Source organism: Numida meleagris, chromosome 3 (genome assembly GCF_002078875.1).
Source record: "Numida meleagris isolate 19003 breed g44 Domestic line chromosome 3, NumMel1.0, whole genome shotgun sequence".
NCBI lineage: Eukaryota > Metazoa > Chordata > Aves > Galliformes > Numididae > Numida > Numida meleagris.
The window spans coordinates 49,530,877-49,555,574 of record NC_034411.1 but is presented as its reverse complement, the minus strand read 5'-3'; the positions used below and the strand labels follow the sequence as shown (position 1 = coordinate 49,555,574).

The 24,698-nt window shown below is 40.9% G+C and overlaps 1 protein-coding gene across 4 annotated transcripts; it reads right to left on the bottom strand.

The window, feature by feature from the left end:
* On the bottom strand, positions 324-24,446 carry OPRM1 (opioid receptor mu 1). Of its 4 annotated transcripts, XR_002436260.1 has the most exons (5): positions 23,988-24,446; positions 9,554-9,906; positions 8,015-8,535; positions 6,480-6,602; positions 324-2,135 (listed from the first exon to the last, which is right to left on the bottom strand). XR_002436260.1 is itself a non-coding variant. In XM_021389391.1 (4 exons), exons 1-4 carry the CDS (start codon positions 24,320-24,322, stop codon positions 6,558-6,560), a joined length of 1,254 nt encoding a protein of 417 aa, XP_021245066.1. In that variant the 5' UTR covers positions 24,323-24,446; the 3' UTR covers positions 324-6,557. The 4 variants fall into 4 exon arrangements, 3 of the variants coding, with proteins under 3 accessions (XP_021245066.1, XP_021245067.1, XP_021245068.1); XM_021389391.1 differs by having other exon boundaries at positions 324-6,602; XM_021389392.1 differs by lacking the exon at positions 6,480-6,602.

Here is a 24,698-nt window from a genome sequence, read left to right as displayed (position 1 = left end):
GGACTGCAGAGACCTAAAATATCTTAAAATTTAAGGCTGTTGGCAAGTCATAGGATTTTACCCGTGAGCTTTGTTACATTCCAAGTATGGAAATGACGGTTTCAATTTATTATGCAAATTCTGTAACAGCTAAGGTACTTCAAACTAGCCATGAAACTATGAGCTTAGTTTTCTTCCTGATTTACTGCCAATAGCTGTTCAGTGTATTTCAGCTTGCTGTGTTAGCATGGTAGATTGTTCAGATCTCGCTAGACTCAATGCTGTAGGACAACGTTAATTCATCTGCATCTTTGCTTTAGTTTATGTTCTTCTTGTTAGTTAAATAATACTGCTGTGTAGTGCAAAAGAACATGTCCAATTTTTTTTTTTTGAGTTCCTATCCTATGCTTTTTTAAAGTTAGATGAAAAACCTCTGTCTTAAGATGATGACAGATCTGGTTTAAACTTTAATGATGACTGTGAGGAAATCTTGCTAGACTAATACAAAATTAAATATGGAATCTCTATGACAGCATGGCAGAATTTTCAACAGAAAATGGAAAAAAGGCACTTCTGCTATGTCTGGTTCCATATTAAGCTGATATAAAGGTCTACATATTTAACCTCATCACACTGATGAAACACAAATAGCGTTACTTCAATTTACAACTCACATGGATTTGGCCTTCAGTCTTTACTACACAGTCCAAGGCAGAAACAAATGACTTCACGCTAAAAGCATATTCTGTTACACAGATTTTAACAGTGAAAGTAAGAAATAAATAAGCAGAAATAAATAGAAGAAAACCCTGTTCCATAGAGTTGTATTTTAGAATACACTGAAGTAAACTTTCCCCCCTTGCATAACTACAGATGATTTATTTACAAAGCAAGTAACAAACAATGGCTAGAAAATACTATCGCACCACAAGTTATCTACATGGATATTTCTATTTTCCATACAAAAAAACAGGATGGCATTTACTTCAGTACAATGTTTCTTCCATAAATCTTCATGTGTTTTACTAGCTAATACAAAATGGAAATGCAGACTGTATTAAGTTAGTTAAAAAAGCAAACACATGGGTTTGGTTAAGAAAAAAAATGGATTTCTATCAAAATGTAACTTTCTGTTTTTTTAAAGCAGCTCTGATGTGTTAATTCTTCCAAGCACTTCACACAGGGACTGTTGTTGACTTCCAAGTTTGAGATATTGCTGACAGGGCAGTTGAAATTTGGGAAACTAAAAGAATTCATTGTTGCCTGTGCCAGCTCTGACAAGCTTTTAGCTGTACATTTATTCACACTGGAGTTTACAATAACACAGTCAATACTTTTTTGGGGATAATCCTACAAATAACAGCATGGGATACTTTCATTTACTCATCTCTATTAGGTGAACTGATACCTCATTGTTTTGATTGTAAAGGTCTAGTTCTTATGTGAGAAGCAGAAGAGAATGGTAATGCTTGGAGGTTTTTCTTTTCTTTGAATGATCACTGAAGGAAATATTTTCCTTTTGAAGTTATGGAACATGCAATCCTTATAAGAGAAGAACTCTTGAATTTCCAATGTGTTGTTCTAGATGATCCCGTGAGACTTCAGCACACAAACAACCTGCACAGAAAACACCTCTACAAAAAAATTTTTAAATGTAAATCGAGTACCCAACAGTATTACAGCTTCATTTCCCATTATTTCCTGTCATTAAAAGCTCAACTTTTTTTTCAAAAGTTGTCTTTTGAACTTTTGTTTCCAATCTGTTTAATGCCATTGTAACTTGTCAGAGCATATCAGATAGCTTTGCTTTTAGACTAACAGATGTATTCCTGGTTAATACGACTGTTTTGAACAGTGGAGCCTGGAAAGCCCCCACATCTCTTGGCTCTGTTGCCATTGAGTTTCATGCTTCTGTTACGAGCAACGTAGAAGTGCTGCAGAAGCAGTTTTTGACAGACTGGAAAAGCAGGCACTTTCCTCTGTGTTTATTCTTTTATCATTTTTTTTCTTTTTTTTTTGAGGGAAAGCGTATCCTACACCATCCCATAGTGGATTGCACAGAAACACTGTGCCACTGGTTTGTAATTGCTTTGAGGGCTATACTGCAGGAGACCCTGTCACGGCAGTGGGGTGGTTTCAGCTTCTTGGAGTTCCAACTGAAAGGAAAGAAATTGCAAATACAATGAGCAATCACTTGATTTATACCCCCAAGCCCCCACCAGCTTGCGTGTGTGTGTGTTTACATGTGTGTCTTTTTTTTAGAGGAATTTACATTTCATTTGCAGCTCCTACCCTGCCCCGTAAAGCTGAGCTGGTAGCCCAGGCAGCAGGGCAAGGATGAGTCTCTGTCATAATGCAACAAGGTAGAGAGAATGGTAAGAGAAAAATTTCGTGTCTGACCTTTAATGACACAGAAACAGATCTGCAGTCCTGTTGTGTTTGCATGAGAGTCTGTTACATAGCAAGCCAGCTGTTTTCTTTCTAGATGGGGACTCTCTGTGAGTTTCACTTGTAGAGAAGAATTTCATTCACTCCCTGTATTCTTTTTGTAGCAACTGCAGGGAATCTGGTATTTTAAATGCTATATTAGCATGCTTTCTGTGTTCACATCAGTAAATTGGCTAACTGCTGGATTTGAATTTCAAAATCCAGTTTACATTCTGTGTGAGATGGAGTTATATCAGGAAACGATCACAACTGTCCCTCTGCCCTGGGTGCCCATAGTATCCATGCTTATTCATGTACAGTCATGATATCAATACAGAAATATTCATCAAGAAAATTTGCTTGCTATACATCACATCCTGAAAGCCTGCAACCCTTTTTACTGCTCAGCGATCAGAAATTGTTGAAAATAGGGGGATATTGTAAGTAAGGTATTTATTTATGGAAAGCAGAGTCACAGATGAACTGTGAAGAGAAGGCAAAGGGTTGCATCTGGTTAAGGGTTTTGGAGTAAGGAGAAAGTTTATTTTCTAACTGCTCTGTTTTCCAGGCACTTACAGAAGTGACATCTGTTAGGAATACTAATTGGAGATAAATTTATCCAAAGCCAGAACATAACTTAAATGCTTGCTCAACTCAACTTTCTATATTTAGGGGTTTTCTTTATTCTACATCGAAAACGTTCCTCCTCACCCATCTTTTTATTAGAAAATGACTTGATTTGGAATCTGAATATCTGTCTTTTGGATAAATCCAGATCCAGAACTGAATTTCGAAGTTCATTTCACTTCAGAATTGAATCACCTGATAGAGAGGAACTCTGCAGAGAAGGAACTATGTGTCCTGATGGACAACAGGTTGACCATGAGCCAGCAGTGTGTCCTTATGGCCAAGAAGCCCAATGGTACCCTGGGCCAATGGGGTGCAAGAGCGTGACCAGCAGGTCAAGGGAGGTGATCCCCCCCACTTTGCTCTGCCCTGGTGAGACCACACCTGGAGTACTGTGTCCAGTTCTGTGCTCTTCAGTTCAAGAAAAACAGGGATCATCTAGAAAGAGTCCAGCAGAGGTGGATGATTATGAGTGGCCTGGAACATTTCCCTGATGAGGAAAGGCTGAGAAGCTGCGACTGTTCAGTCTGGAGAAGCCATGAGATGGGATCTTATAAATGCTTATAAATATCTAATGGGTGGGAGTCAAGTGGATGGAGATAGGCTCTTTTCAACTGCCCAGTGACAGGACAAGGGGCAATGGGCACAAACTGGAACACAGGAAATACCATATGAATATGAAGAAGAACTTCTTTACTGTGAGGGTGACAGAGTACTGGAATGGGCTGCCCAGAGATGTGGAGTTTTCTTCTCTAATGATATTCAAAACCTTCCTGGATGCTTTCCTGCATGACCTGTGATAGGGAACCTGCTTTAGCAGGGGGTTGGAAGACCTTGATCCCTTCCAACCACTATGATTCTATGATTATGTAATAGGATACCCAGTTCTTTTTCCGTAAGTGAAATGTTCTGATCTCCATCTATTCTAACTTTCAGTTTGAGGAATGTATCACAAGCATATGCAGCCCAAGGATGAATTTAATTAGTTTCAGTCCTCATAGCATTGTTTATATTTGTTACCTCCTTTAATTAAATTGTCTGGAAAACATTCTGTTTTCTGTGCTACGTAGAAGATTTACAAGGGTCCCACGACAGTGGTAGTCAGCCACAAAAGAATGCCTAGTTTTAAGAATCTGGTAAATTAATACAAACTTTCTGAAGATTTCTTGACAGAAATGGTTTTTATAAGAAATCAATGTTTTATAATTAAGTACCATATTATATACAGGCATGCCAATTTTCTAATAACACACAGAAAGGTCATTCTTGATTAAAACAGGTAGATGTGAAACCTGCTAAAGACTGAAGTTATAGAATCCATACAGCTTTTGTCAGGTTTCTGCACAGGACTCCCCATATTTGTTTGTAAGCTGTCACAAAGTGCTGGGAAAACTAAAATGTAAGAAAGTACTTTTTTTCAGTTAGTTAAACCAGCTTTTAATTTTTTCTTGTTTCAACTTAGAAATAATTTTTCTTTACTCCAATATCCTTTTTATTTCAACACGTGGATGCCTGACTAGCCACTGTTTTTTTCTCCCTCAGAAATAAGTTGCTCCACGGAGCACGTACAATTTTTATAAATGCTCACACCATCAGTGCTGCATTTCTGAGGGATGTCAGAACTTGATTTGTGCTTTTCCAAAATGCTGATAAAACAGTAATCAAATTCTTAATCCATAAAAACCTTTCAGTAATCTCAAAGACCCATGAAATAAGCCAAAGGCAAATATCTAAATGCAGAGTAATAAGAATGTTTGTGTTTGCTGTTCCTGCTTTTGCACTGGTAGAAAACACGACTGTTATTTCCACAAGTGAATGCTTATTTTAAGTACTTTAAGAGTGTGAGGCCCCAAGCTGTTTTGCAATTGAGCGCCTGCAATTCTCATTACCTTTAGCAGGAGTAAGAATTCTCACTTGGCAAAAAAGCAACTTGTAGAACAGCTGCTTCTTTGAAAATAACTTGAACTGTGCCCACCACTATGCAGTTGTGCAATTAGAATTCATAGCAAATGCTCTCCAAGGCCTTGTCTTTACAAGAAAGAGCTTGTCAGTACACTTAGATCAATACAGATATACTGGCTAGACTTGCCTATACAGAAAGGACTTACCTGTGAAAAGAATGTCCTGTCAATAGAATTTACAGAAGCTTACCAACTGTTCGAGCAAAGTGCTTTTTTACATTTTCTGAGCGAAAAAACTGCATTCACCCTAGGGCTTTTTCTGTCTAAAATAAATAAATACAATGTTACATTTGTCAGTACTACTCGGAGAACCTCCTCAGAGTAGAAGAGTACTACAATCTTTCTGACATTTTGATGGTAAGAGACACCAAAAACGTTGTCTTTTACAGAAAAGTCTGTTGTAGAAGAAAATATAAAAATGAAGTTTAATATTCAGCTGTGAATATGGCTTGCTGTGACTGTATTCCATTGCTTCTGCAGAGGATGAGAAAGACAGCTGCCACTAGCTGGTGTGCTGTGCCCAGGGAGTGTCGCAGTGAGAAGGTTCAGGTCAGCATCCAGAGAGCGTGCCTGGCACAAAGAAAGCAGTGGCAGTATCTGCCAAAGCAAGGACTGCTGGATGGTGGTGAGGGAAATGACTGGACCCATTTATGGCCACTTCAAATTCTCTCAAATACCAGGCTATGCAAACAAATCTATGAGGTCAGGAGTTTCCAAGTAAGTCTTCTTCTCCATGGCCTCAGGGAAACCTGCTAGCAAGTTTTTAGGAAGAGTTACAGAAGTAGTGAAAGCTGGGTAGTCACACAATTTCTTACAGTTCTGAACACACTTTTCTTACATGTAGTACATCATCTCTTTGCTTCAGTTTTCTCCCTTACTGCCTCTGTCTGACCTTATTCCTGATATTCCCCTTTCTCCTCCGCATTCTTCCCATCAGCTTCCTTTCCCTTCAGCACCTTCCCTTTCACTTCTCTTTACTATGCTTTATCTCTTCTTAGCTAATTCCACCGCTACTCACTGAAGGAAACGAATAAAAACAATCAGCCAAAATTCCAGCTCTGTGATTAGCTTGCTCCCTGTTGCCATTAAGAAGCTAACTTCTGTCCCTACCTCAGGCGGCTCTCTCCCTTGGTATAGACTAATATCCTTTCAGTAAGGATCATCTTCTGTTCTGTGTTTGCTCTGTGCCCAGTGAAATAGGCTTTATTTTAATCAGCCTTTGCGCAGTACCATAATAATTTTTGCTAACGGTAGAAATTTAGAAGGCTACAACTCTTCTAAAATTTATAAAAAGATTTATAAGTAAATGTGGGAGATACATGCCTACAAACTGCACTGTAAAACAATGGACACTTACTAGATAAAGATTCAATTCTCTTGTCAAATGCACACAAAATTGACTCCACCGAGGATCACAAATGCACTAGTGAGGGCTGAGCCTATCAAATAAACTTTTGCTTCATATAGTGAATACTAGATACATACATACATAGATGTATGGGCCCATGACACATTTGGCAGTTCTGCTCCACCATCGAAGTGTGGGTAAGACTGATAACACAATCACAGCTTTCCCTTGTGAGATCCCCCCCATTTCCAAGTGAGAACCTGTTCCGTGAGAGAGAAAAACACAAGTCTGAAACTGGATCAGTTCTTTGGACACTGAAGGCGAAGTTTTAATATTTTCTGTTACTTTCCTGCATGGTCAAAGACTGAGCAGGTGCTAACTGATTTCATAGGCCACAGCGTAGCTTGTATGAATCAAGTGCTTGTGATTTACATCAACAACTGCAGATGCTTAATACACCTTATCCTTCTCCCTTCAGCCTGCTCTTCAGCTTTTCTGGTGCAATTACTATTGCGCTATTGGCTTTCCGATGGCCCGTGTTTGGCAAATAAGCTATTTCTCTCACAAGAAGCCACTGACTTCTGCACCTCAAGAAGGTGCTTAGCTTGTGGCTGAAGGGGCAGCCAAGAAGCTCACGTAGGAGCAACCTAAGTATATTGCTGATGTTCCAACACAAGGTGATGTGACAAGGAATGAACTAGGCTTGTGCCTTTCTTTCTTCTCTTCAGTGAATTCGAGAGAAGATTAAAACCTTTTCTAGCACTTGCAATACTAGAATGCTATGATTTGCTCTTATGTTTTGCTTCATGTTCACTGAGGAATGTGGTTTGGAAACTTGGGAATAATCACAGAAACACATATCTTAAATATGTTAACAATAGGACTTTTTTGCAAAAGGAAAGAAAATATAGCCTGAATAAAAATTAGATTTTTGATATTTTTCTCTTGGAATTTGTGGTGCTACAAAATCTCTACTCCTCAAAGGCTTTTTCTACATAGAAAAGGAATGCTCTGTATACCTTAAATCGCAAAATGGTGCAACACTCCTTAACGTGTGTGTATATTTATATATTTATATATCTCTCTCTCTATCAAAACCCACACTAGCTAACACAGATAACGATCTAGTACAAGAACTGCATGCAGAAGACTTCTGTCTACTTCTTACATCTCTTCCAGCAGGAACAGGGCCTTGTAGGCCTTCCTTGTACATCAATCAAAAAGTGTATATGCACAGCTTTTTCTCTTTTCAATTCACTGATGAAACGTCAGGAGAAAGACACAGCAGTCTTGTAGAAGCAAATAAGGAGTATGAATAGAGATATCTGTGATTATTCTCCAATCTGTTTGAAACATTCAAGTGTTGTAAATGTTCTGCAAACGAAACACGCTGTTTTGGATGTTGTGTATACACATGCACACTGGACCCAACCGTGCAAGGTACCTTTGAAAGCAAAGCGCACAGCTTCTGGGCATCAACTAGACTAGAAAAGAACCAGCACCATGCAGGACTGGGATCTCTGTGTATGAATACACCAGCTTCAAATGTATCCTTGAAGGTGTTCAGACCTTTAAACAGCTACAAATCAGTATAAACCGTAACTTCAGAATACATGTCATCTCCAAGCGGGAGGCCCGGATCCAGAGATGACATCTCCACTGCTAGTCATACCTGATGGTTAGTCCTGTCCACAGTGTTGGCAGTGGAAGCATGGTCACGAGTATTTTGTCGGACCCGGGTGGAGTTCTGCTGCTCAATGGTTGAGGAGGTGGGGATGCAGAATTCTCTGAAACACCTTTTGAAATTCTCATCTAGAAATGCATATAGGACTGGATTAAGGCAGCTATTTATATACCCTAGAGCAATACAAAAGTGCCAGGAGACAGTCTGGAAAGTAGTTTCTGGGATGTTGACCAGGGCTTTAATGATGACATAAATGTGGATGGGAGTCCAGCAGATGATGAACACTGCCACCACTACAAGAACCATCCTCGTAATCCTCCGCAGGTTCCTGTCCTTCTCTTTAGAGCCAGATAACATGCGGACACTCTTTAGGCGTAAAATCATCAGCCCATAGCACACAGTAATGATCAGGACTGGCATGATGAAGGCAAAGATGAACACACAGATTTTCAGGAGGTTTTCCCAGTACCACGCAGGGTGGGAGAATGTAAGTGTGCAGTCAATAGAGCCTAGAGAAAGAAGAAAACAGCAGAGAACAAGATGGTCAGTTTTATATTTGCTTTCCTTTAAATATTATTTTAAATACTGTAAGCAAATACATGAATTTTTACTATGTAAATAACTAGAGCAAAACAATCTGTAATCTATCATTGGCACAAACAGTGATAGGACACAGTGTTGCGAAACATGTAGGAAGCTTCAGTTAGAAAAATAAATCCAAAAAGTAACGTGCTCTCCTTTGCATTACATTGCTTGGAATTCTCCATAGAATTTCAGAAGAAAAAGAGTTGAATTGCCATAAATGTTTAAACTTCAGCTCACTTCTGATATAAAACCTGGTGATAAGATGATTTAACCACCATACCTGCAGCAAATTCAGGCACTTCAGGGCAAAAGGGAAGAGGATGATATGACACTCAGTAACAATGCACTAGGGAGTGTTTTTGATATATGTTGAGATGCTGTCATTTGAAAGAAGATCTCTGAGCACTAGTGCTCCAGAACATGCTCTGAGTTCTGTACCATACGCTGCCAGGCAAAGCTGAAAACATACAGATACTATCTGCGACTGCCAACTTCAGCTGGAATGTCTTGGGTAAAACAATGCCTTCTGTGCAGTACTGATACAGTACTCCAGATGCAGCCATACCAGGGCAGAGGAGAGGAAGAGGATAACTTTCCTTGACCCACTGGCCACACTTTTTTTAATGCACGCCAGGATACCACTGGCCTCCTTGTCCAGAAGGGTGGGCACAGATGCTTTTCCAAACACTGTAGTAATTGCGTGGAGAAGAAGGAGTCTCATGGATCCCGCTGGAGCTGCTGGTCATCAAAGACTGATCACATGCTGTGCTGTGTCTAGTCAAGTAGAGCTAGCTGCAAAATTGGTAAATATATGGCTTTTTGGCATAACTTTATACAGCCTGCAGGTCAGGCAGGTTCAACATCTCTACAATAAAAAGAAACAATGCAGAAAGGAGTTTAAACATTGAAATATTCAATTTGAGAATGAAAAGCAAGACTTACCATGCCTGTATTTAGTAGTTGCCATGAACATAACTGGCAGACCAATGGCAGAAGAAAGAATCCAGTTGCAGACATTGACAATTTTGGCATTTCTGGGGGTACGGAAATCAAGAGCCTTAACTGGGTGGCAAACAGCTACGTAGCGATCCACACTCATGGTGCAGAGAGTAAAGATACTGGTGAACATATTGTAGTAGTCTATGGATATAACGATCTTACAAAGGATTGTACCAAATGGCCATGTTCCCATCAAGTAATTCACACTCTGGAACGGCAAAGTACTTGTTGCTAGTGCATCTGCCAATGCAAGATTGAAAATATAGATATTGGTGGCAGTCTTCATTTTTGTGTATCTAGAAAAAAAAATCAGTAAAGGATGTGAATGACTACAACTAACAACATTAAACAAAATTAAGGCCAGTGCACCATCTATAAGAAACTTCAGTGAAATAACATGATAGATGGTATCAAAGATCATCTCTTCCACTCTTCACCTTTAAATCAAATTATCTTGCTCTGGTTTATCTACAATAATGTTTATAAATCAGTCAGACATTACCTTACAGGTGTAAGAAGGATAAGAAAACACTGATTTAATTTGTGCAGAAAGGACATATGTAGAAAAAACAATATTACAATTGCTAAAGAACCACTAATGGAGCTGAAAAAAACTTTTGCACACACTGGTCACTGTACTAAATGGATAGATGTTGTGCATCATCTTATGCCATGTCAAGAATCAGAACTGTGGTCTACAGCAATGGACAAAGCATTTCCTGGTTGTGGAGCAGCAATGATGTAATTACTTAGGGAATAAGCGTGAAAAATCAGGCTTTTGTTTTAAGACTTTCTTAACCGCTTATAATCAAATAATTTTAAAATAATTTGTTATGATGGTTACTACATTGTATTACTGATCTCAGAGTTCTATACAAATTGGATAGATATTCCAACTGAAATAGAAGACAGATGCTATCGACCACACAAATTGAACATATCAATAAAACCACCAGCCCTAGGTGGACACTTATCCCTGTTGCTTTAAATAGGTATGCATGCTTTGCTCTGCTCTACAGTGCCTATTTTGATAGGTGAGACTTCAAACTACTTTGAACTCCCTTCTTTTGTTAAGTCTGTGGCACTAACACAAAAAACACCTTCTGAACTTTAAATATGTCACACCAACCACAGCTGAACAGGGTAACTTGATATGTTTCATGTTTGCATTCCTAGAGGTAGAATTAAAATTCTTCCTTTGTTTCATCTATTTTTTTCAAGAGCCTTTTATAGTTTCAAGCCCTTATCACCAGTAGCACCTGATGTCCACTGTTCATGAGGATGATATATTTTCCAGCAGCACAATGAACATTTCACTCCAAGTAATCACTCCTGACTAGTTTGTCCTGATTGCTGTTGAGGTTGCTAGGCACTGGGGCCAGCTTCTGGGGGGTTAGACGGCTTGCTCTTTTGAAGAAATTCCCCTGTGATTCTGCAAAGTAACAAGTACAGTCTTTGATCAGACATTTTATATCGTAAGGACTGATTTGCAAGTGGAACAGCCCTTTAAAAAGACCTTTTGGGCAACTTGTTGGAGAAGACAAAATGTAAAATACAGTATTTAATGCTGTTTTTTTTTTTTTCCCTCTCTGATGTCTTTAGAACATGAGTCAGCTGCAAAGAGCCCATGACAGGGCTACAAAGGGAGCATACCTTTGGAACTTTTTTGTTAGGGGCTGGAGGAATGCAGACTTTTTCCTGAATGCAACTAGACAACTTTTATGATGAACACCTGATGAAGTTCATACAGTTTTTGTTCTCTCATTTCATCACACTGTGAATGAGGGTCCGCTAACAACCTTAATGTCAATCCAAGGTGTACTATTAAACATTTTTCGAGTAAACCCAAGCTGTTACTTGATGGCTACATTGAAAACTATGATCTGAGTATGACACTTTCAAGTTTTAAATAAAATCTATTCTTTGACGTTAATGTACCCTACAAACTTTTCTTAGGGGAGCACTCCCTTCATCCAACAGACTGTAACAGCAATTTAGGAAGACATAGTTGCTGTAAGCATCTGTGCCTATACCTGCTGGGAATAATTTAGGGAAAAAATGCAGAGGATTGCAGTGTGGGAGAGGCACAATGAGCTGCAGTGCTAAAAGCAATTTGGAAGGTCGAGAAAATTGCTTGGCAATTTGCTGAAGAACCTCGGAGAGGAGAATGAAAATAGGAATACTTCAACAGTGACTTTACTAAGAAAAAAAAAAGTTGCACTAAGCCCTCTCTTTGTTATCTCTCTTGCTGTTTATCAAAAATGAATGTGTTCTCTACAGGTCTTATAACAGTTCCTCGATTAGCTAATGCTCTGTCCAGAGAGCAAACATGGATGTTTGATGCCGGTATGAGCAGACGTGCACAGCTTGCTCCAGCTTGATTGGCTCAGGCAGCAATAGCAATGATCGCTGAGAAGGGGCAATGGCTCTGAACCCCTAGCAGCTGAGAAAAGGTAATACAGACTCGGTGACCTCACCCACACTGCTGGTCCATACTCAGCTGCGAAATGATCACTCTGCCTTCATGGCTGGAGAATAATACACAAGCTTAGGTATGCAGCTCAATGCTACTGTCATCATATCTGATTCTGCAGAAGTTCTGTCCATAAAGCACATCATCACCAACTCATGAAAATGATTTTTTATTGGTAATTAAAGCCATTCCAATGCTTTAAAGACAATGCTTGACATAGCAAAAGAATACATCAGCCAATAGGTAAATCACTTTCAGATTAGCATGCTAGAGGAAGGGCAGAGAAAAGCTCTGAGTAAATGGAATAGCATTTCTTCACGGAGACTACCATGGGCCCCACTAAATGCTACACAAATTTAAACCTAAAAGTTTTTGGACTTTCCATTATTTCATGTAGTAGGCTCTGGAGACTATTAATGAAAAATTCTGCTTGATGTACTCTGTAATCTATGTATTTATAATCATGCTGTTCTTACAAAGAAAGGAAGTAGAGCTTCCTTTCTAGGTGCTAGAAATCATTTATATCCACAATTGCTTCATCAACAAAAGCCTACTGAAATTCACAATATTCTTTCAGTGACTGGGTATTTCTCTGTACTGAATATTTCAGGATTTTATAAAGACCTTATTGCTAAAAAGTACATTTTGTTGAAGGTGTATTTTTCCAAATAAGTAGATTATCAGTGTCACTAGGATTGTTTTCTTCTTTACAAAAAAATAAATATTGACAGAATTGATTTTAACAGCATGAAAAATAGCAGTCCAGAAAATGAAGCTCTTCAAAGTCTTGATCTTAGCTTTTCTTTTACCTTTTGCTAAGTTATCAGTCTATCTATTTGAAGAAGCAGAGCAAACATTTCCATCATCCAGACACAGCTGTGTATGTGACGAAATATACTTCAGAGAGACTGGATTTTCTATACAATTGAAGTCATGGGCTATCTGTAAAACCTTCTTATAATACCAGAAGCACTGTGTGTGTAAATACAATCTTTTAACAGATTCTGCTTTTGCACTGAGATTCAAGGCCACTAACGTGGTGAATATTTACCTCAATATTGTTCTTGATATTCAAATTAATTATGCTCATTATAATACAGATACTCACTAGAGTGCTTTTTCTATCTCCTCAGTGTAGGTTTCGTATCATAAAATATTAATATTTATAGTTTCCTTTTAAAAATACATATTATGAAATGACAGCTTAGATTTACAACTTCAAGTCTGCCTAATTCTGTAGGTCATACTCAGCCTTGACTTATCTTTGCTCTATCCAGCAAAGATATAAAATATATCTGAAGTTTGAAGATTTGAGCTGTAGAGATCCACTCAACTGGAATCTGTCCGGAGTAAGACAAAAGCAATAATGAAAAACATGAGAATCCTACTGAAATAGTCACTATGTTCCTGGCGCTCAAGGATACATAAAAGCCTTCGACTGGTAGGCCATGGGCCAGCTGTAGCTTGCAAACCAATCAAAAAAATAATCAAACTAGAATTACAGAATCATAGAACCATAGAACCTAGAAAGACTCTGCCTCAATTACAGAAAGTGTAATAGCAATGTGAGCAGGGGCCATGAGCATCTCCCTGTGCAGCTCCCAGACGTGCTAGAGGAAAGTGATGTGTGTATCCTTGCCCTTCTCTCTCTTGCTGCAAGACTCATCACAGCTCTGTTTCTAGCCTGCCCACTTCAGCAGTGACGTCTTCAGCTGATCACCTTTGGAGGTTATCAATTTTTTGAAAAGAGTTTTAAGCCTCAGTAGCTCAAAAGAAAAGAACAAATAACATGACTCACATTTTCTTAAAAAAAACAAACAATGCCCAACATTTTTAGAACACAGTATACTTTTCTAAGCCTAACAGACACAGTTGATATACTGCTATCTGACTCTTGTCCATACCACTTATTGGAGATGCCGTTTACATCCATATGGACTGCTGAAATATATTCTTTTCCAGATCCTTCAGTCCTTCTGTAACACTCCAATCTTACACCGTCTTTGTACCACTAATCTGGTACAAAGAAGGTAGAGACATGGTCCACATTTAGCCCAATGAATATAGCAATACGCACCATTTCAAATTTATTTGTAAACAGTGAGGAGAAAAGCAGAAACAGTCTTTTGCACTTAGGAGATAGGTGGGCCAATGGTGGATTGGTAATAACCACTTTCAGCAATACAAACGCATACAAACTTTTGTTCACGCAAAGCTAATTTGGAGACAAAAGCTGCTTCAATTGATCTATGTACAATGCAAAATATCTCAAAAATTAGTTAATTACAGGAGATTTATTGCAGAAAGCAGCCATTCATGAATCTGGCTTGGCTGCTCAAAGAAACAACAGCCAGCAATTAGGTCTTGCATTCAGACAACCTGACATAATTCTTTTTGAAGCTGGATGAGATTAGGTTAGCGTTTAAATTCATATTCTTCTTGTATAAATGACGTGTTAAACAAATGAAGAATCATTATGTGCATGCATTAGATTTGTTGAGGTCTCCTTGGGTGGGAAGATTAAAACATGCGAAGCATGACTAGTTGAACCAATTTAAATGAACATTTATTTCCGTGGTTCTTCCGGTCTATTTTGTACATGCAACACAAGAAAAACAGATTTTTTCATGTGTGCTTTCATAAGATACCAAGTTCTTTCAATTTTCACTGAGCCTTTAAAGCTCTGACAACAGTTCAGGCTGGTCTGGACAACTCTTTATTCTGCCTATTAATCCAATGAGTATGTTTGACTCTGAAATGATATCTCTCTGCTAGGCCATAACCTAGAAAGTACCTTTGGTCTCAAGTAATAGAATTAACTGATGGCCATCCTATCTAATTATCCTTTTCTTTTTTTTATCTTTTGCATTGTAGCACATCTTTCTCTATAGAGTAAAAGACCTGCAAAGGATCTCAAACACAACTGTGGTGTTGTAACAGCCTGCTACTGATTAAAGCTTTGAAAATCATGTATATTCCATATGAGCCTAATCTGTCTGTCTAAGAGCACACAATTTCATCAGCTTGAAGATTCAGTCTTTGATTTTTCTATTCAGGAATACTCCAGAACACTGTAAGCCATTAAACTCAAGCTCTAGATACAAGCACCATAAATCTGTGCAAGCACATTACTGTGTAGTCAGGCCACCTGGACTGCAAGCGACACACTGGTTAACAATCAACTTGTCCTTTTGATTTATGCTCTCAATAGGAGATCATATACATGGATGTAATTCAAAAATAACAGTCCCTCAGGGGAAGCATACAAACACAAAACAGAAAACAAAGGCAACTCCAGCAGGTACGACAACTACAGCAGAAAATGTTTGCTTCGTTACAGTGAAATTGTGCTATTGCAAGCACATTTGCTTACTTTCTGTACTGACTCAGAGTTTGGGGCAAAAACTGAATTGGGGAAGGGAACAAAATTTCCTGCTGTTAACACAGACAGAGGCAGCAGTTGCTCCTGTTGAAGCCTTTGCCAGACTCTGCTGTTAAGGAGACTGCAATGCAAATGCTGAACTCAGTCAGTGAATGCAGAGCAACGGGAAGCCATCTATTGCCTAAAGACAAAATTTATCTGGCTTATCTGTCAAATTTTACATTTGTAAGTGAGCAAAAACTAACAGAGCTCTGAGATTGTGAAGAGTGTGTTGGTGGGTTAATTAGAAGGATTAAAAAAACCCACGAATACTAGGTCTCACTTCAGGTGCCGAGGCATACTATACTCCAGCAGTGTGCTAGGCCTAGCACCGTGGAGCCTACTTATTTGACACATGTGGTGGGGAATGCAGCAAGGCATGCTGCACTATGCTAGAGCAGCTGTCCTCTTCCTTCCTCACACGTCTGCAAGGGGATACACATTTTCTGAAGAAGTTTGGTGGTAGGTGCTGATGTGGATCTGAATGTACAACAAACAACTGCTGAACTGTAGCTGTTTCAGCTGTTACCTCTTTCCTCCCTCATCCTTTGCTTCCCTGTGTTCAGTCCCCATTTTGCTTTATTCTTTTCCACAGCACAAATGAATTGTATTCAGAATTTCACCAAACGTTACTTCCCTCAGGCTAGCTTCCTATCTTTGTCATCCTACTTTCCCTTTTCCGCATATAGGTCTGTGTTAAGGCATTTGCAGATCCACCATTTGGTGGTATTTGCTTACACATTCCAAGTAAGGAAGGAAAGATCCATGCAGAAACATCTGCTCGGGTTTCCTCTGTACTCAGAACCAACTAGCAACTTCACTCAGATCTCAGCTTTGGCGCAGGAGAGCTGAACAAAAGCCTGTGAGGTTCCAGCATCAGCCCTTTCAGGAATGATATGGAGCCAATGACAGAGAGTTGTGAGGGCATCTGACTCACCCTGTTTTCAATTAATTACAATAATGTGTTGGGCTTTGGGCTAAAACACACTTGCTGCTCTCTTTAATGGCTTTTCCTGCCATTTTTGCTTTTTTTTTTTGCTACGAAGAAGAATCACATAAAGGTCCTTTTTCTGCTATTTAGTTTGAATTAGTGAGCTTAGTCCCTCCACAGAGAAAACAAAATAAGTTTCTGTCTTTGGGAAAAAATAGCTTCTTTACAGGGGAAAGCTGGTCCTTTCCCTTTAGGTGTGACTGAAGAGATTTACTAGCAAGGAGATTATTCCAGACAGAACACACACATTCCACAGTAGTCCTAACAGGTAATTATTTTATTATCATAATTCTCTCATTATTTTCATGTTGTTGTTGTTTTTTTTTTTTAACTACATGTTTATGTAAAATATCGTCGGAATTAGCCAATAGGTCTTCAAATATATTCATACCTACTTGCCAGCCAAACATTTAAGATGTTGCAATGTCTTATAACTCCTATCAACCTTATTTCTTTTTCCTTTTTCCAGACACCACAAAGAGCTACTTAATGATAAAAAGAAATGACAGCAACATGTATGCTGCAATTCTTGTGCAGTCAGCTGCTGGTATACTGAATCGCTCCCCTCAATCTCATTAAAGAAAGGAAATATTATCTGCAAATTATTCCAGGACTCATTCTGGTCTGTTTGTTAAGCCACCCCTAGCTCAATCTCCAAAAGCTTGACACTGAAGCACATAGGAGTCTCCAGTAATGGTTGTTGTTTTCATAGTTATTGTGTAACACATCTCTGAGAAATAAATCAATGGTGTTAAAAATGGTAACTCCAATATATTGCCATTATCCAGCAGTGGGTGCTTATTGCTGAAATTTTTGCTTTGCCTGAAGACATGCAAAGGAAAGCTGTCAGCATCTTAACTTTCTCCCCTGTGCATTCAGGGAAGTGATCAGGACTACATCAGTGATAACAGAGGTTACATTTTTATAGGAGAGGCAAGTTAACAGCTATTTTCCCTATTTTCAGAAGATGAAGAGATCTTCCACAAATCTTCCTGATTTGTAGACTGATCTCCTCAGGTGAGGATTGTACATGAAAGATCCCCTGCTTGGCACAGAAGCCGGCAGGGAAGCTTTTGAAGACAGTTTTACTGCTACCAGATGTGAGATCCACAAAGAAGTGATGGGGAACAGCAACGGCAGTCCTCCCTGGTAAAAAGCTTTCACAGCAGCAGCACGGGGCTTAAGGCAATGTCGGAACCTGTACAGAGAAGAGTTTTGCTAAATATGCAAGGTACAGACTCTTGTGTGTAAGAGATATTTTTGTGAAAGTGTTAAGTGCGATCTGGAAAGGAGTGACAGAGGTGAGACAAAGGGACAGGAGGGAGGATGAGCACGGAGGAGGATATGGCTGTGAAGAGAGGGGAATGGGGAAAGCTGGAGGTGAAGGAGGAAGGCATGACAGAAAGAGGGAGCATGACTATATGTTTTGAGATGACCAGATGTAAAGTACTAGCAAACATGGATTTGGTCCCCTGTGACAAGGATGAGTTTGCATCTGAAACTGGGGCTCTGAGGGAGGCATTGAGACCATTACTTTATGAGAAGGATTTGGGAAACTGGCTTCTTGGATGCTTTTCTATTTGAAGCAGCACATCCCAGGGCTGACATGGAGGTCAGCAATGTGCAAGGGGGGGAACAGGATAAGACCGCAACTGCTGCTCTCTCCTTCAAGAAAGTAAATCCTCTCACACTGGAATTGCTCTGTGCCACACACCCCATTCTACACAAACAGCATTGTTTTGAAGTTTTATTCCTGATCTGAGACACAAGATCTCATAGCTGATAATTGAACACTTCTCAGTGAGAAGCTGGAAAAAACATGCTATTTCACGTCTTTCACAGTTATTTGACTAGCTATAGCTTATCACCTATCATCTTTACCTTTTTTCATCATGCAAATTCAAAGGGAAATATCAATAAGAAGTGTTTAATGTTAAACAGATGAATGGTTCTTAACACAGTTAGGCTAAGCTGTGGAATGCTAATGAATACCCTTAAAAGCCAATTTTAAGGGGAGCAAGATCTTTGAAAGACAATGATAGAATCCTCACTAACACAACAAGAAAGCCAAATTCCATGGTATAAACTAAAGAAGACACAGATGATTGTAAGAAGAACTTTGCTTGAGATGAGCCTAACAACAATTCATTAAATAGTCTCCCTCAGATTTTTTCTAAAATATAGATATAATGAGTAAGATTTGTATTTTGAAGAGCATGATCAAGGATTGGAAACACATTTTCGCTGGGAATCCCAATAAAAGAATCTTTTTTTCATGAAAGTACCCATTAATCAGGATCACTACAACACTCTCAGTGCAACCAGACTTAAAAATAACTAATTTAGAATCTTTAACAATGTTTCAGAATTCTGAAATTTTACTTTAGAAAATGACTGCTTCAAAACAGCTTTGTTGAAAAGTAATAGTATTTGTGACGTATTATTTCCAACCTTATTTTAGATTCAGATATTTTTGGGACTGCTGCACGGAAAAATATCCACAGAAGGGTACTGAAAAAATGGTGATGCAAAATGCCTTCCAGAAGGTCTGCTTGCAGTACAATAGACTGTTAGAATGAGCCTCACACAGGGATGCTTCTATTTCTTCATCTCTTTGTCTAAACACCAGTTACGGTCTATGGCTGGAAAACAGGTAATGATTCTGAGACTGCTTGGCTTACACCATGTTTTTTTTGAGATTTTTGTATGTCATCTTTTGCTCTAGAAAAATTTAAAAAGAAAAACTTTTCAGTAGTATTCATTAAAAGCTATGACTGATGATTTGAAAACAAAACAGTGCAAGTTAAAATGAAACAAAATAGTATTTCAGGATTATGCTAGCTCACATTAACTGGTCATTTGCTAGTAATTAAAATATGAATAGTATATGCTTATAACATGTTCTAGTTTTACTGATACCATGAATAGTCAGCGCAATTAGACTGACTTTTATGAGGAAATAGAGTGTGGGGGGGAAGTTTTCTGACCAGGGTTGGAGGTGTTGCAGTGGCAGCCCCATGTTCCACAGGTGGGAGCTGGCCGGGCATCCTGAACTTGCCTCCACCTCAGAGAGACCAGGGCCATTCTGAGATCATCAACCATAGTTATATCAATATAACTTAAACAAAATGAGAATACAAAAATATATATGGCATTTTATCTAATCTATTCCTCCTGATCCTGGAGGAAAGGGGAGCACCTCACTAGTCAAACATTTACCCTCTAGTAGAAGTTGGTAAACTTTTATTGCAAGCAGTGCGCAAATGAGACATCCACCTTTGTGTAATGTGGAGTGCTGAGGGTATTGCCTACTTAGATTCCCTCAGCTCAGGCCCTGGATCTTCTCTGACTTGTCCTCATAATAGACATTACTGGTTGCAGCTGTCATTAACATTTGTTATCAAGGACGTGGAACATTTTTACTGCTGACTGTGGAACAGGGAGGCCACACATTAGAATTATAGAATCTTTTAAGTTGGAAGGGATCTTTAAAGGTCATCCAGTCCAACTCCCCCACAGTGAACAGGGACACCTACAGGTCCCTGTCTTCTCAGAGTCCCATCCAGCATGACCTTGAATGTCTCCAAGGATGGGGCCTCCACCACCTCTCTCAGCAACCTGTTCCAGGGTCTCACCATCCTTATTGTAAAAAACTTCTTCCTTATGCCCAACCTAAATCTCCCTTCTTTTAGTTTGAAACCATTTCCACTTGTCCTATCACAACAGACCCTGCTAAAGAGTCTGTCCCCTTTCTAATAGCCCCGCATTAGATACTGACAGGTCCACTATCAGGTCTCCCTGGAGATGGCAGATGCAGTGCGATCAAAACGAAGAGACATTCACGTTGCTGTGGGCAGGAAAGAAAAGAATGAATTTTGTGGATTTCTAGGTTTCTAAATTCCCTGATCTATGTTGCTCCAAGACATGCCATGGATGATCTTCTTTCACGCTGCATCCATAATTCCATGTTGCTTTGCAATGAAGAGCTCCTGTTTTTTTTTTTTTTGAAAAAACTCTTTGCTTCAGCCTCTTTTAACCTTTGATCATTTTCAGTGGGTCACTTTCAGTTTACTTCTGTAATCAGACTCTCTCCTCCCCATACGCTATATCCTCTTTATAAACTCCTCACTTTTCCTTTTCTTTACACGTGCCAGACTATTCCTCTGAAGACATTCATTCTTCCTACAATTAAAAAACATGGCAAATTCTTTTCTTACTAAAATAGTTTTCCCAAAGTGTGAGTGAACCAGGCTGATGTAAGCAAAGGTTTCAGCAGTGTGCAATCTTTCCAAATCAGATGATGATTCAGTTGCAATTTTTTTTTCTTTTCAAAACATTGTCAAGATATTGTCCTGAGAAATGTAAAAAGCTCTTTGCCTCAAAGCAAACTTCTTTCCTTATTTTAATTTTTTAAAAAACAAAACACTAGTATAACCATTTACTCTAATGAAACAAGGCATTTCCCTCACCCTGTGAAGGACCACGGGGCACCTCAAGCTCCTTTGTTTATGATATGCGACAAAATGGTTAGCACAGCAATTAAGGCATTGCTCTTGCCTTGAGTGCTGATAGCATCTATTGATGGCACTGCAGCCCTCTCAGGGCATTTCACCCAGTGCAGGGCTGGGGCCTCAGCTTCTCCACTCTGGTGATGCCAAAGATGTTCAGCTACTATCTATCACAGCTTTCTAGTACTGTGCACACCTCCTTAATCATAGGGCATATTCTTCTTCCCCCTCTCATCATATCCCACTGACTTGACTAGAAAGCAAGAAAAGCCTATGGATTGATGTGAAATTAATTCAATGCCACATGATGATACTAATTGTACACTGTCTTGTACTCTGCAGCAGCTAGCAGTAGCGTTTGCTGGTAATGTAGCCGTAATGACACTGTGTTCGTATTAGTAGTTCATGCTTAAACAAAACACATGAGGAAAATAGATAATGAAATTCGTGGCTGGCAGTAAAACCTGATTATTATTGCTGTCACTCAGAAGGCATTTTTCACACTTCACAAAGGAAACAGCTCAGTGTCGGTAACATAGGGTTCAGCTTCACGCACTGTAGATATAACGTGTTGTAAATATTAATTCAAGCAAGACATAATTCAGCTGAACAGAAACCATTTGGGAGAATGAGAAGGGTGGTTGAGATTGCACTGATGATAAAGTACAGGTATACAAAGCCTGTGACATTGTAGATTGATAATGACAGTTCCACATCAGGCAAGCACTTGTATAGCTCTAGCTCCAGGCTCATGGATCTGCTTCACTTGGAAGAGTGGGGACAACTGGATGGAGCTTTAAGGATATCTGCTTATAAAAATAACTCAATAGCTATTCCAAAAAAAGTGTTTCCAAAGAAGCTGAGCGCAGTATATTAGCATGCAGCACTCTAAACTTTCACTGGACTCTAAGAGGTGAGTAGGGACATTTTCAGACATCTGAGCATCACCCTCCCAGCTCATGGCATTTTCAGAGTAAACAAGCTGCCAATATTGCTTTCAAATCTTCTTTCTAGTAGTATTAATTCCTCTCAAAATTAACACAAACATCAAAACTTCCTTTTTCTTGAGCAGTCACTGTATGAAAGGTAGATAAAGATGGGGAGATTTATAGTACGACAAATTCGATCCAGGGAAAGGTTTGCCTCCTATCTTTAGTGGGATCTAAGTCTTCATGAATATGAGCACATAAGCTCACCGTTCCATGTACACATATGATAAACTTTGAGAATGCTCTCATGTTAGTATAGCCTGCAACTGGAAAAAACTCAAGAAGTTCCTTACTGCTGCCCAAGTATACCAAACCTATATAGAAGCACAGAAAGGAAAGGCATTGTTGTGATGCTTAAACCACAGATCCTATTCAACCATAACATGCAAGCTTTTTTTTCATCCCAAATCAGGATATAGGTGCATGATGTTAACTGAGAAAGAATTTTGTCAAAGGGAAAGCTTCTTGCTGTGAAAGCATAGGAGACCTGCGTTCAGTCCTATCTTTGCTGCAGAATTCCAGGGTTGTTTTAGGGTAATCATTTAGTTGATTTGTGTTTTCCTCTGTAAAATTAAAACATATTTTTTTGCCTTCTATTGCTTCTGGCTTTTGTGTTAAGCTTTAATCTCTGGGAAAGATGGTCTCGAGATAGAAAGCTGAGCGCAGGTGCCTCATTCAATTTGGCTTTGTGGTGTAAGCATAATTGAATTAATTAATGTAAGAAATATGAACCCAGAACAGGTTATGGCTGGTATAAATATACAATTCCAAGGAAAACTGTAACATATGCACTGCTGACAGCCATCCTGGCTCTGTTACATTGTGCATCTGCTTCTTCTCCCACAGGAAGGCGTTCACCGCTTGCTCAGACCATCGCAGTCATGTCCCTGTTCAGGAGCACTTCTCACACAGACAGCTTGGATCTCAGCTTGACCAAACCCACATGGCACAAAGAATCTTCCCAGTTCTGCCTCTAAAGTATGGCTAAAACCAGTAGGATTCTTAGCTATTATAGTTTGAACCACTGGTATGTTTGTGTTCCCATAAGGTTTATGAGTTGCACAGGTTTTGCTGCAGAGACATCCCCAACTGCTGCTGCTACACTGTATGCCAAAGGAATCATCTGAGCATCACCCTGGCTTGTTACAGCCACTGCTGAGCCCCACACGGAACCTGCCCAGAGGGACAGGAGCTGCTTTCTGGACCCGGGGAAACCGCAAGTCCTGCGGCAGGGAGGGAGCACTCCCCAGGGGCAACCCCTGCAGAAGCGTGGCTCGGAAAGGCGAACTGCCCATGGGAAGGCGGTGCTGGGCAGGCCCCGACCCGCGGCATTCGAGGGCAGCCCCGTCCCGTTCGGCCCCGCCGCACCCGGGAGGTGGCACTGTTCCTCCACGGAATCCGACGACCCGACCCGGGCCCCGCCGGAGCCTGTTTCATCTCGCTGCCACCCGCTCGCCGCCGGTTTACGGGTATGAGATTCCTCGTGCGTGAAAGGCACATTTGTGAGGGACCTGCGGGTGACAATGCTGCTCAGTGCTGCGGCGCAGCTGGGAGCCTGGGGAACTGACACGATCCCCGCGTGTACGCGTGGATGTATATACGCATACACAGACACAGATGTATATGAGCATAAACACGCGAATCAGCACTCGAGGTAGAAGATCTATAAATCCAGTCAGAGAAAAGCACTAAGCGGCGATACCATTTATATTTTGCTTTTGTGCTGGCATAGGTTTGGGGCAGACGCGGGTGCGCACACCGTCAGCAGCGGACAACTACGAGAGTCGGGTCCCTCGGCCGGAGCGCGGCCGGGTGCTGCCGCCCTAAGGGCCCGTGGAGCATCTCCGACGGGACGCTCGGCTCCGCCGCGTTTTCCCTCCGCGATCTCTCTCTCTGGCGCTTTCCCAAAGCCTCTTCCCCATATCCACCTCCGCACTCATGGGACAGAAGTCCCTCGCACCGCTCATCGTTCCACGGCCCAACGGCGGCACTCACCTGATGATGACGTACATGACCAAGAAGTTGCCGAAGAGCCCCACGACGCACACTACAGAGTAGAGGGCCATGATGGCGATAGCCGTGACCACGGAGGGACCGCCGCCGCCCGCGGGAGCACATGGCCCACCGCCAGCACTGCCGTTGGCACCGCCGCAGGGCTCGGAGCGGTTCCAGCCCGCCGTGCTGTTACCCCAGGCGCCCGGCGGGGCGGCCGTGCAGGGAGGCACGGCGGGGCGGCAGGCGGCGGCGGAGGCATTGGCTCCGAATGGGACCTCCAGGGCGCCGGCGAGAAGCGGCGCGGAGCCGTTGCCCAGGAGGTAGGCGACGGCCATGGTGCGCGGCGTCAGAGCGGCCACCAGCTCCCCGCGCCCGAGTGCGGGCGACGCGCAGCACGGGCGGTGCCGGGGAAACGGCAGCTCCCACCCGCCCCGACGGCGCGCCCCGCCACCGGCTGCGGGCACATGTGTGCGGCGGGCGGGGTAGGAGGAGGGGCTGCAGCGGCGGGGAGGACGCGGGGCGGGGGGAGGTGGGGTTTCACTCCCCTCTGAGGTCTTCAGGAGGTGTCGAGCGAAGCGCTCTCGGGGGTGTCGATGTAATAGAGCGGTGTGTGTCCATCCTGCAGTGCCTCTGGGGCTGGGGAGTGCTTAAAGCGTTACCTTCCCCAGGGAAGTTGGGGTAGGCAGCAGGGAGAAATGTCTGGTGATGCTG